This window comes from Garra rufa, chromosome 15, assembly GCF_049309525.1.
Source record: "Garra rufa chromosome 15, GarRuf1.0, whole genome shotgun sequence".
Lineage (NCBI taxonomy): Eukaryota > Metazoa > Chordata > Actinopteri > Cypriniformes > Cyprinidae > Garra > Garra rufa.
In genome coordinates, this window is record NC_133375.1 from 19,959,659 (window position 1) to 19,971,520 (window position 11,862).

General features: G+C 37.9%; 1 protein-coding gene across 1 annotated transcript in view; it reads right to left on the reverse strand.

The window, feature by feature from the left end:
• The window catches only part of specc1la (sperm antigen with calponin homology and coiled-coil domains 1-like a), a 39,116-nt gene that overhangs the window by 9,649 nt on the left and 17,605 nt on the right, over positions 1-11,862 (reverse strand). Inside the window, exons 5-11 of the mRNA XM_073819207.1 lie at positions 10,405-11,688; positions 9,587-9,794; positions 8,091-8,164; positions 7,338-7,513; positions 6,173-6,336; positions 5,938-6,083; positions 2,473-2,563 (exon numbers count right to left, since the gene is read on the reverse strand). Of these exons, the coding sequence (XP_073675308.1) occupies positions 2,473-2,563; positions 5,938-6,083; positions 6,173-6,336; positions 7,338-7,513; positions 8,091-8,164; positions 9,587-9,794; positions 10,405-11,688 (2,143 nt within the window). The remainder of the gene's footprint in view (positions 1-2,472; positions 2,564-5,937; positions 6,084-6,172; positions 6,337-7,337; positions 7,514-8,090; positions 8,165-9,586; positions 9,795-10,404; positions 11,689-11,862) is intronic.

Consider the following 11,862-nt stretch of genomic DNA (forward strand, 5'->3'; position numbering starts at 1 on the left):
TTATATTTATTTCTTAAATATATGCATGTATGTTTGTATATTTACATATACATATACACAGTACATGCACATATGTTATTTAAACTTTTATTTTGGATGCGATTCATCACGATTAATCGATTTGACAGCACTAGTTACATACTGTGTTATTTTTTCTGTTTTTGGTATATAACAACATGACCAAATTTCCACTTGGCGACAAAGTATATTTTTATACTTTTAAAACTTTTTCATCACAATTATATTTTATAAACTCAATAACAAATATATTATACTTTTATTCAATACATTTGTGACTCTGTAATACAAAACCAGTCATTAGTGTACTTTTTTTTTAAATTGAGATTTATACATCATCTGAAAACTGAGTAAATAAGATGTACTGTTTGATGTATGGTTTGTTAGGATAGGACAATATTTGGCTGAGATACCACTATTTGAAAATCTAGAATCTAAAAGAGCAAAAAAATCTAAATATTGAGAAAATTGCCTTTAATGTTGTCCAAATGAAGTTCTTAGCAACGCACATTACTATTATTAATGTATTTCCGCAATGTCGTGGCTGGAACAACAACATACAAACTATGTTAGTGATAACCTCAGGTGCTTACTATGTGCTTTATTCAATGTTAAAAGTGTCTAATGAGAGTTCAAATATCATACCGCGTGACATTTATAGCCATACTGAAAGCAACAACTGATAGCTTACCTCATATCTTAAAAATACATTGAAGCAAACATGTACATTAAAACAGCAAACCAACAAGCATATTCCAGAACAAAGATGCTATCAGTCATGCAGTATGTAGTTTTAATAATGTTAAAAAGGTTTAATATTTATTAGGGCTGTCAAAAATAACGCGTTAACGGCGTTAATTATTTTGTTGTTGTTAATTACGTCAAATTTTTAACGCATTTCACGCATGCGCAGAGTGACGAATTATTTGTCAGGAAAATGGTTGGGGAGCTAGAGGCGAGATGGAGCAAGGTGAGCCTATGGACGGATTCAAATATAAAAAGAATGATGATGGTACAGTTAACAAGTACAAGCCTGGCCGACAGCCCCTCTGTAACTGGAGTGGTTATAGCCAAGCTTAGGCCTCGGTTCTTCTGGGGTAGACGGTGCTATATAACCTCAAACAAAAGCAAACCAATTGAAGATCTGGCAAACAATCCAGCGTTGTTCATCTCCTGACTAAGTGTAGACGCGATGTAAATAAAAGATTCATTGTGTAGTTTAGAAAGCTTTATTGATTATAACGGAACGTTGTGAGATCTCTATGAACTAAGATTTGTGACGCTTTTAGTGATAATAAAGGGAGCGCGCTTTGCACTTTCCATGCCATAATCCATTCAGAATTTGTATGAAACTTTCGTTTTTCTTATGTTTTGGGAATTAAATCTGCATAGTTATGCTGGGTTCATTCTCGAAAGAGCGGTGACTGACACAGTGACAGAGTGGAGAGTGGAAGACATAAAGCCGCTTTGCAGGTCATCGAGGCACCAGCTCAATCATTTGCATTTTTTCAGTGGAAGCAATTTAAAATTATCCATCATTTTTGCTCACAAAGGAAAAAGTAATACACCAAAAAACGTTGCAGTGTTTTTATAAAATAAAGAAAACAAAAATGATGCGCTTTCTGTCGTCTCGTTCTTGAACAGGAGTGCTTACAAAAATAAAGCTAAATGCATGCCTCACAGACATGATAAACATATCTATAGAAAGTTTTAAATTATTACTTAACGAAATAAAACAAATCGAAAACAAAAACTTGTTTAATACGTAATCCTTAACGATAAATTTCTCTCTCAAGGCGCGTCCAAAAATGAGATTGCAGGATCTTTGCGACATTGACTCACATTGAATACACTTTATTAATAAATAATTCAGATATGTCCTTACTCTTTCCCCGACACATTTATTATTTATTTTTGCCGGTATTTTGTGGCAAGTTTCAGCCTACTGCGTGCGATTGAACGCGGATCTCTTCCAGTTGCGCCATCCGAGCCGTTGTCGAAAGTAAAAGCGAAAAGTCTCGTGTTGTTTCCACCAGCGCCACATAATTGATGGATGTCTAAAATATAAAAAATAAGGAGTAGCCTAAAACAGGCCCGATGCGGGCCCTGGCATAATATGAAAATGTGAAAATTATGTATCTGTGTCCTGTTATTTATATTTTGGTAAGCATTTCAGGAAAAAAAATGGTTAGGATTCAGGTGTCGTTGCAAATAGTGATTAATCATGATTAATCCACTGAAAAGTCTGATTAATCTGATTAAAAATTTTAATCATTTGACAGCCCTAATATTTATGAATTAGATCATAAACTTGTCCATTTCGTTAGGAGTGCAGTGCACTTCTGCAGTTCTGAATGGCTGTAATATCTGTCACGCGAATTGAAAGAATTGATATTACCTACAGATAATGACCATTTGAAAAGACTGAAGGAGAAATATTGCTGCGTTTGTTACCTGGCATGCTGATGTCTGTATAACTGGGTCTTTTGTCTGTAAGGGAGGAGAGGGGCTTCGCAGCAGCCATAGAGCCAGTGATGGAGTGTCTCTGTAAGCGATTAACATAAACAGCATTTAAATCATCTTAATATCAGCTTACATATTTTTTCCTCAAATGGTCTGATCTAAAACAAAGATATCTGTGACTGAATAACAACAGCAGAGTCACTTCAGGTGAGACAGGATTATGAAAAGAGAAATATCTCATAAAATCTACTCTACTTCTAAGATAGATTGATATCTCCATTTCATTTAAAAGCTCCATATGTGCTCTCCTGCACTTGAAAAGAAAAATAAAGGAAGCTGTACCGTAAAAGCACCTGATCTTTGTAAAAGGTCTCTTTCCCTTCATGACTTCTCCTTGACGGTTACACATTCACAGCTGGACTGTGGTCGGCTTCCGTTAAATCCCATCGCTCTTTTCCCTTAGAATGCTATTCGATTTCTACATCAATCAAAAGCAGCTACAGACTGCAGCTAACCTCTCAGGAGGATATGACTTTAGATCTATTTCCTCTTTGTCTGCTGTCCTTAGCTCACCTCTCCTTACTTCAATAATGCCCTGACAATCACACCCCTATATATCCTCAGTGCTGAACATTTTAAAGGGTGTCACTTTGACATACGCAACCAATTTTAAAACCGTTCACACACCAAGTGTTACGCTGAGGTGAGAAATGATGCTGGTATTCGTGTTGAAAACTGTGCATGATGTCCAATGAGCTGTAGGTGTTTTGATAGTGCCATTGTTGTGTCAGAATCCTGCTTTTAAATTACATATCACATTATTTAACGGTAGGGCCCAATGATTTCCGCAAGGGAATCACGGAATCCAGTCATTAAATAGAATTTACTGTATAACACGGAAAATTTTGAATCAATAAATCAAAAGTAGGTCAGTACACTTAAATTAAAACGAGATATGGAGGACTGTCTGTGAAAATTAAGCGGCAAAATACATCAACAACAAATCCTGAATGTTCTGCGTGTCTCTGTGAATAAATGGCGCAGACACACGGTTTTGTTTACTATACACACACTGAAACGCCCGTGTTTGTACATGAACACACAAACATAATATGTAGAACTGCTCTGAGAGTCACTTTTTGAGCATTTTAGCATTTCTTTCGAAAAAAAAAAAAAAACTATTGTCATATCATATACAAACAGAAACTTAAAGGTCTGCACAGCAACCTGTCAAAATAAAAGTTTGGTTTAACTTAAAGAAACGGTGACAGAAATATATTACTAATGTGATGATATAGTATTACAACTACTAATTAAATTATTATTAAAGCATTATTTTTGAAAAAAATATTTACCAGAAAAATTTAAATAAACAAAACTGTATTTCTGAACAAAAAATAAATAAATAAAATATTAATAAATTAATATAATTTTCAATTAAATAAATTAATTAGAGATGCTTTTGATTATTAAATCATTGATTAATTAAGACATTAACATGGACTCCAGAAAATGAATAGAAAACGCATAATTTGGTCAAAATAAATATGAATTTGAGAAAAAAATAAAACATGTCATAGGGTCTTAAAGTAATTTTTGTTAAACTTTTAATAAATTGCTGTTACATTGTGCAAGTCTCATGATATGGATTAATTAGACATGCTTTTTTTTTTTTTTTTAATTTAACGATTAAAACAGATTAAAAAAATAAAAAATTTAAACAGCTTTCATAGGTCCCTATAAAGGTCGAACGGTACCATTCAATGTGTTTTCATTTACCCTTACAGGCTTATAGGCTAACAGCTTAGCCTACTATCTTATCATAGCACTAACTTGTCAAGAAAAGCACTTCTGACTTGTTAGGACAAAATATCAGCATTAAACTTTTCTCTTCCTTTGTTTCTTAGTTAACCTCCTACTAGCTTAGCATAGCACTTCATTGTTAAGAACGCTCATTAATAAGCTAGAAAAAAAGCTTTTCCTACCTTCAGTTAGTCAGATTACCTAGCTAACAGCTTAGCTAACTAGCTTGGCATAGCAATAACTGCTTAGAAACTTTTGACAAGCTAAAAATAAAAAGTCACAAATTAAACATTTCCAGTTCTTTGCGTTTTTCAATTTGCAAGCTTAGCCTACTTGCTTGGGATGAGGTTAAACAGTTGAAGGGTTAGCACATCAAAAAATGAAAATTAGCCCATTATTTACTCATCCTCAAGGTATCCTAGGTGTATATGACTACCTTCCTTCAGATTAATGCAATCAGAGTTATATTAAAAATTGTTCTGACTCTTCCCAGCTTTATAATGCAATGGGCAGGTGTTTCTCTTCATCAGTCCAAAACAAGTCCAATAAAGTGCAATAAAAATGGCCCTGGGAGTGTGAATAAAGGCCTTTGTATAGCAAATCAATGCGTTTTTGTAAAAAAAAAAAATCTATATTTAAACGGTAATAATCACTTTAATCTAGCTTGCACTAACAGTTGTACATGGAAGCCAGCCTAGGGGATGACATAGAACCTTGTCGTTGTGCATCCGCCGCTCAGAAGTGATGAATTAGAAGTACAAAACGAGGATTTGTAAAGAAAAATGACGGATGATTTCGATATAAGCCAAGAGGACACTGGTTTTACTTTTCTAAAGTCAGGAAACTTTGCTTCCTTTGCTCCTGTAAACAAACATTGGTTTTCACGAGACTCACAGAGCAGCTTCCATGTACAACAGTTGGCAAAGCTAGATTAAAGTGATTATTACGTTTAAAACATGATTTTTTTTTCTTGTAAAAAGCATAGATTTCTTGTAAAAATTCATCCCCCGGAGCCGCGTGAGGCACTTTTTATTATTATGGATGGATGCACTTTATTTGATTTGCTTTGGACTGATGAAGAGACTGGATTTGTCTGAAAGAAGGAAGTCATATACACTTAAGATGCCTGGAGAGTGAGTAAAAAATGGGATAATTTTCATTTTTAGCTGAACTAATCATTTAAAAAACCTTGCGATGAGCTACAAAATTGATCATTTTCCTTCAATTCAGCTAACTTAGACTGAAATTAACAGCTTAGCTTATTGACTTGGAATAGTGCTAATGTGTAAGAACAGCTCTTTTGATGATCCAGATGTACAACATTTTTGATTTGGAACTGAGAAACGGAGGACAGGATCTTGCATGAATAGAAACCAAACTCTGTTTCACATCCAGCCAGAATCAAAAGTTATGGCTGCACTAGAAACAAAACGTAAAAGGAAACCAAACCATCCCACAATGGAAATTCCGTAGTTCTCATGAATGAGCCGATGCTGTGAGAAATGTCAAGAGGCCCAAAGGAGGAGGAAGTGCAGCTATCTCAGAGGCTTCCGAGGTTCAGCAAGCAGGAAAAGAGCCAGAATGCTACTGTTTGACCTTCACTTTAAAAACAAGCACTGTGGAAATATGTGTCATTGTGTAACTATGAGGTACCTGTATGGGAGAGACTGCAGCAGCAGGCGGGGTCTTCATAGGACTGGGACTGAGAGGTGTGCGAGGTAAGGGGGCACTCGTGGTTGTACTTGCAGCGGCGGCGGCTGCAGCAGCAGCGGCGACTGCAGTAGCATTAGCTCCAGGACCTGAAACCATACAGAAATAGATGAAATCAACCTTTTAAGCCCATTAAAGATGCATGAAATGGAAATAAAACCAGCAAATGGCAAGGTACCCTGTGAGGCACTGTCAAAGCTTTTGATGAGGGTTTTAACGGTAGGTGAAGGCTCAGAGGATGTGGAGGGGCGGCGACTCAGTCCCATGCCTTGCCTCAGCGCAGCCAGGTCCCTCTCAACAGCGTTCATGTAGTTATATACACGTCCACGCTCCTCATCTTGCCTTTGAGACAGTACAGAGTCACACATTTTAAACATGGATAATCCGTCTCCTTATAGACAGGAAACTCTTTATTAAATTTAAGTGGTCATGTGACCCTCATCCGCTACATATAATCCCTTAATATAATTCAACTCAAACAAAGGTGCTCACAGATAACTCTTGTAAAAATATGGCACCAAAACTGGTCCAAATCAATAATAATTTAATTCTAATTTGAAGATGAGGGTAAATTTAACTAATTTTGTCTTCTGGGAAACATGTAACTATCTTCTGTAGCCTCTGAAGGGCAGTACTAAATGAAAAAATATGATATTTAGGAAAAGTAAGAAAAACGTGCACATCATTCTGTTCAAAAGTTTACACCTCCAGCTCTTAATGCATCGTTTTTCCTTCTGATGCATCAGTGAGCGTAATAGTTGCATATGAGTCCTCAGTGTGAAAAGATGGATCTCAAAATCATACAGTCATTGTTGGAAAGTTCAAATACACAAAAATGCTGGAAAACCAAAGAATTTGTGGGACTTGAAGGATTTTTCTAAGGAACAGCAGGCAGTTTAACTGTTCAGGACAAACAAGGGACTCGTGGACAACTATCACTAAACAAAAAAACACAGCTGTGGATCATTCAGGTAACAACACAGTATTAAGAATCAAGGGGATGTAAACTTTTGAACGCTGTCATTTTTTATAAATTCAACTGTTATTTTCTCTTTTGGACTATCATCTATAAACATCTTTAATGTGGAATATATTATTCAGGTCATTAATAAATAAATAATAACATGCATTTTGTAGATCCCTCTTATTTTGGTCAACTGAACATTTTGCAGATTCTGAAAAGGGGGTGTAAACGTTTGATCTCGACCATAACCCTAAAATGCTCTATTGATTTTGTATAAAAGAGTTTGAGACAAGAAGTTAAAAACAAGTAACTACACCACCAGAAACAAAAGTATCAAGTACAAAAGTGACAACATTAATCACTGGGTTTTAACACGTACTTGCGGTTTTTAACTTCATCTAGTTCTTTGCTCAACTTCTCATTCTTCTCTTGGGCTTCTTGCAGGCGGCGGCGTAGGTCACCGATTTCCTCTTGAGCTTCTGACTTGATGTCATTAGCAATGACCACAGCAGTCTGCAGATCTGCCTGAAACTGACGCCACTCTGCAGACTCTTCCTGAACATACATAAATGCACAAGTGCAGAAGGTTAATTATAGACATGCATAAACCCATCTAAGACCACATGCAAGTAAACGTGCTGAATTATCTTCCACTGTGACGATTCTAGATAAAGACAGAAATTATTAAAAAGTTTGACAAAGATTACCATGAAGATCTAGACATAATTAGACATTAATCACATTTGTTCTTTGTGCACAAAAAGTAGCTACATAAAATTATGGATGAGCCACTAATGTCACATGGACTTTTTGGATTTTAATGATGTCCTTACTATATTTCTGGTCCTTAAATGTGTCAGTTGCATTGCGGTCTATGCAGGGTCAGAAAGCTCTTGGATTTCATCAAAAAATCTTAATTTGTGTTCCAAAGATGAAGGTAATTAATGTCAGAATTTTCATTTTTGGGTGAACTAAACCTTTGAGTGAATCCTTTAGTATGAAATTAAGATTTCCCTGTGGTTTTAACCTAACATTATACTTAAAATTTGAAGACATCCTTTCAAACGATGGCTATCAGTGAAAGCCGGGTCCTCAGATGACTGCATGAACTGTTGCCCCTGCCCTCACTCACCCGGAGTCTGCGGTGCAGTATCTTTGTCTCTCTCTCCATGTCATGCTTCTGATCCTGAAGCTTTTTCATCGAATCTGCCAGGAAACCGGAAAGAGAGCAAGTGAGCATGTGAACTGAGGGCATACAGGGTTCACATGGGGAAAAAAACACTGTAGCAACATAAAATAAAAGCAAACTGCATTTTAAATCTCATTCTAAATGTCACCATAAAGACTAAAAGGTGACAAAGATATCTGTAGCAGTATAGTGATGTTAAGAAACATTAATTCACTGTTGCTTCAAACTACTATACAATAATGCAAGTAAACCACGTTTTTAAACAACCAGCACCACCATGTGGTGATATGAGGAAGATACATAAGTAACTGGACCAGACTTCATATTGCAAGACACTTCAGCATGATACACGACCAAAAGTTTTTTTTAAAGTCTCTTCTGCTCACCAAGCCTGCATTTATTTGATCCAAAATCCAGCAAAATCAGTAATATTTTGAAATATTTTTTACTATTTAAAATAACTGCTTTCTATTTGAATACATTTTAAAATGTAATTTATTCCTGTAAAAAAAAGCTGAATTTTCAGCATCATTACTCCAGTCTTCAGTGTCACATGATCCTTCGGAAATCGTTCTAATATGCTGATTTGCTCTTCAAGAAACATTTATTATTTTTATTATTAATATTAATATTTAAAAAAGGAGAACATTAGAACATTATTTTCAGGATTATTCGATCAATAGAACGACCCAAAGATCAGCATTTATCTGAAATAAAAAGCTTTTGTAACATTATACAATATAACATTCAAAAGCTTGGAGTCAGTATATATATTTTTGGGGGTAAGAAATTATAGAAATAAATACTTTTATTTAGCAAGGATGCTTCAAATTGATCAAAAGTGATAAAAGTGATTTATATTTCAGATAAATGCTGTTCTTCTGAGCTTTCTATTCATCAAAGAAACCTGAAAAAAAGAATTTCAACATAATAATAATAAATGTTTTTTGAGCAGCAAATCAGAATATTAGAATGATTTCTGAAGAATCGTGTGACTGGAGTAATGATGCTAACAATTCAGCTTTGAAATCACATTTTAATATATATTTAAATAGAAAACAGTTATTTTAAATAGTACCAATATTTCAAAATTGTACTGTTGTTTTGCTGTACTTTGGATGAAATAAACACAGGCTCGGTGAGCAGAAAAGACTTCTTTAAAAAACTTTAAAATCTTACGGTCCAAACACTTTTGGTAGTGTAAATCTGTTTAGGTCAAGGGCTCCCAATTCTGTTTCTGAAGATCCACCTTCCTTCAAAGTACAGCTCCAGCCAAATCAAATAAGTATGTTGGTGCAGGTTTGAACTGAGCTCATCAATAAGGTAGATCTCCAGGAACAGGATTGGGCATCCCTGGATTAAATGTATCATGACACAGAGCATAATACATTTGTGCAGGCTGTGGAAGATCAAAATCAGGATGTGCAAATCAAACTCACTCTCTAGGTCACTAATGATGAGGTTGTCATGAAGTTTGACGGCTCGATGCTGCTCCACTTCATCCTCGAGCTCAAAGATGGTCTCTTTCATGTCTCCAATCTCGGTTTCCTTCTCCTGCAGATCCTCACGCTGCTTCTCTAGAGCCCTTTTTTGCTCGGCTAACTCTTTCTGCACCTCGCTCTGGAAGTCCCTGTACTCTGCATCCAGCTGGACCACCATGACAGGAAACAAGTTGTTGTCAAACATGGCTATTAATGGTTCTTAAAGGGATAGTTCACCCAAAAATGAAAATTCTGTCATTAATCACTCACCCTCATGTCGTTCCAAACCCATAAGACGTTCACTCATCTTCAGATCACAAATTAAGATATTTTGGATGATATCCCAGAGCTTTCTGAACCTCCATAGATAGCAAGGTTCCTTCCACGTTCAAGGTCCAGAAAGGTACCAAGAAAATCGACAAAACAGTCCATTTGACATCAGTGGTCAAACCGTAATTTTATGAAGCTACGAGAACACTTTTTGTATTTGCAAAAAAACCTCAAAATAACGACTTTAGTCAACAATTCCATATTGGAGAGTATCACGACACATGCGAAAAATTCCGGTTGTCACATGGACAATTTTTTATGTTCTTGGTTCCTTTCTTGACATTGAACATGGAAGGTGGAAGGAACCTTGCTGTCTATGGAGGGTCAGAGAGAGGATTTCATCAAAAATATCTTAATTTGTGTTCCGAAGATGAACGATGGTCTTACAGGTTTGGAACAACATGAGGGTGAGTATAAGAACCAAATGAACCAGTGCTTATGCTTACCTTGTTGAGGGTGTCCTGAAGACATGCTACCTCATTGCGAGCATGGCCCAAATCGTCCTGCAGTTTGGCGGCTTTGGCTTCAGCTTCTTCCTTGTCCAACCTAACCCCTTCCAGGAGCTGGTGGATGTCGCTCTTATCACCAGCATTGTGGATGGAGTAAAGCTCAGCAACCTTCTGCCTCTCCTGCTCAAGTAACACCCGACAGCGGCTGAGCTCAGCCTGGTCGCTGTTGACCGCAGCTTTACACTCCTCCAGAACTGCCGCCATGCTAACCCTCTCCTGCCTTTCCACTTCAAGAAGTCGCTCCATGTGATGGTTTCGCTCTTTAAGTGCTGAGATCACACTCTGAGCCTCGGCGTTATCCTGCTCGGCCATCTTTAGAGTATTGCTCAGATGTTGCTGCACACCCAAAAGCTGCTCACGCTCAAAGCGAGCGTTTTCTGCAAGCTCCACGTAGCGTTGTTCGAGCTCCAGGTATCGCCCACTCTTGATGTCTTCGTCCACCGAGTAGGCCACTCCGTGCTCATCCAGAAGTGAGCGGAAGTACTCGATCTGACGGCCGCAGTGCTCCAGTTTGTCACTCTGTTGGCAGAGGGAGTCCATAAGCAGGACTTTTTCCTCTCCCAGGCGTTCATTTTCGCCATTTAGCTCTTGCGTGATCTGTTGCAGGTCTGCCAGTTCCTGTAAAGTTGCTTGGAGCTCCTCAGACGTGCTGTGTTGGTTCTCTTCCATCTGGTGGATGCGCTCTGTAAGGCACGCCACTGACACCTCGCTGGTGTTTCCACTGCTCCCCTTACGAGATGAACTGCGACATGCCGGAGCGCCACCTTCAGACTCAGAGGACGATGATGGAGCATCCAAAGCGTCGTCACTGGAGGTCACCGCTTGGTACACCTCACTGGACTCGCTGTCCAGGTTGTCCGTTGAGCCACTTCGCTGGCCTCCCGTAAGGAGGTCCTCCATGGAGCCTGGTGCTGATCCCTCCACAGAGGAGGCCACAGTAGCACAGTCTCCATTACCTCCACCACCTCCAGAGGAGGATAGTTCAGGACTTGTGGAGGGAAAGCCGAAGTTCTTCTCAGCCCCGTCCAGTCTCTGCTCCAGGGAAAAGCCCAGGGCATTGAGGCGGTCCTTTAACATACGGTTTTCATTCTTAAGCAGGTTGAGCTCTCCGCGGATGGCCTGGTTCTGCTCCTGCAGGAGCAGCAATGTTGACTCCACATCTGCAGCTGTGATCACTGCAGCCACCTCTCTCTCAGGTGGCCTCTCATCCTCTTCATCTTCCTAGAAGTATCATAACATTGTTACATTACAGATGCACCAACACTATTCGCTGGTACTTGTATCACTGCATAAATACTTACAAGGTTAGTTGACCCAAAAATGAAAATTCTGTCACTAATTCCTCACCCTCATGTCATTCCAAACCTGTAAGGCCTTCGTTCATCTTCGGAACAC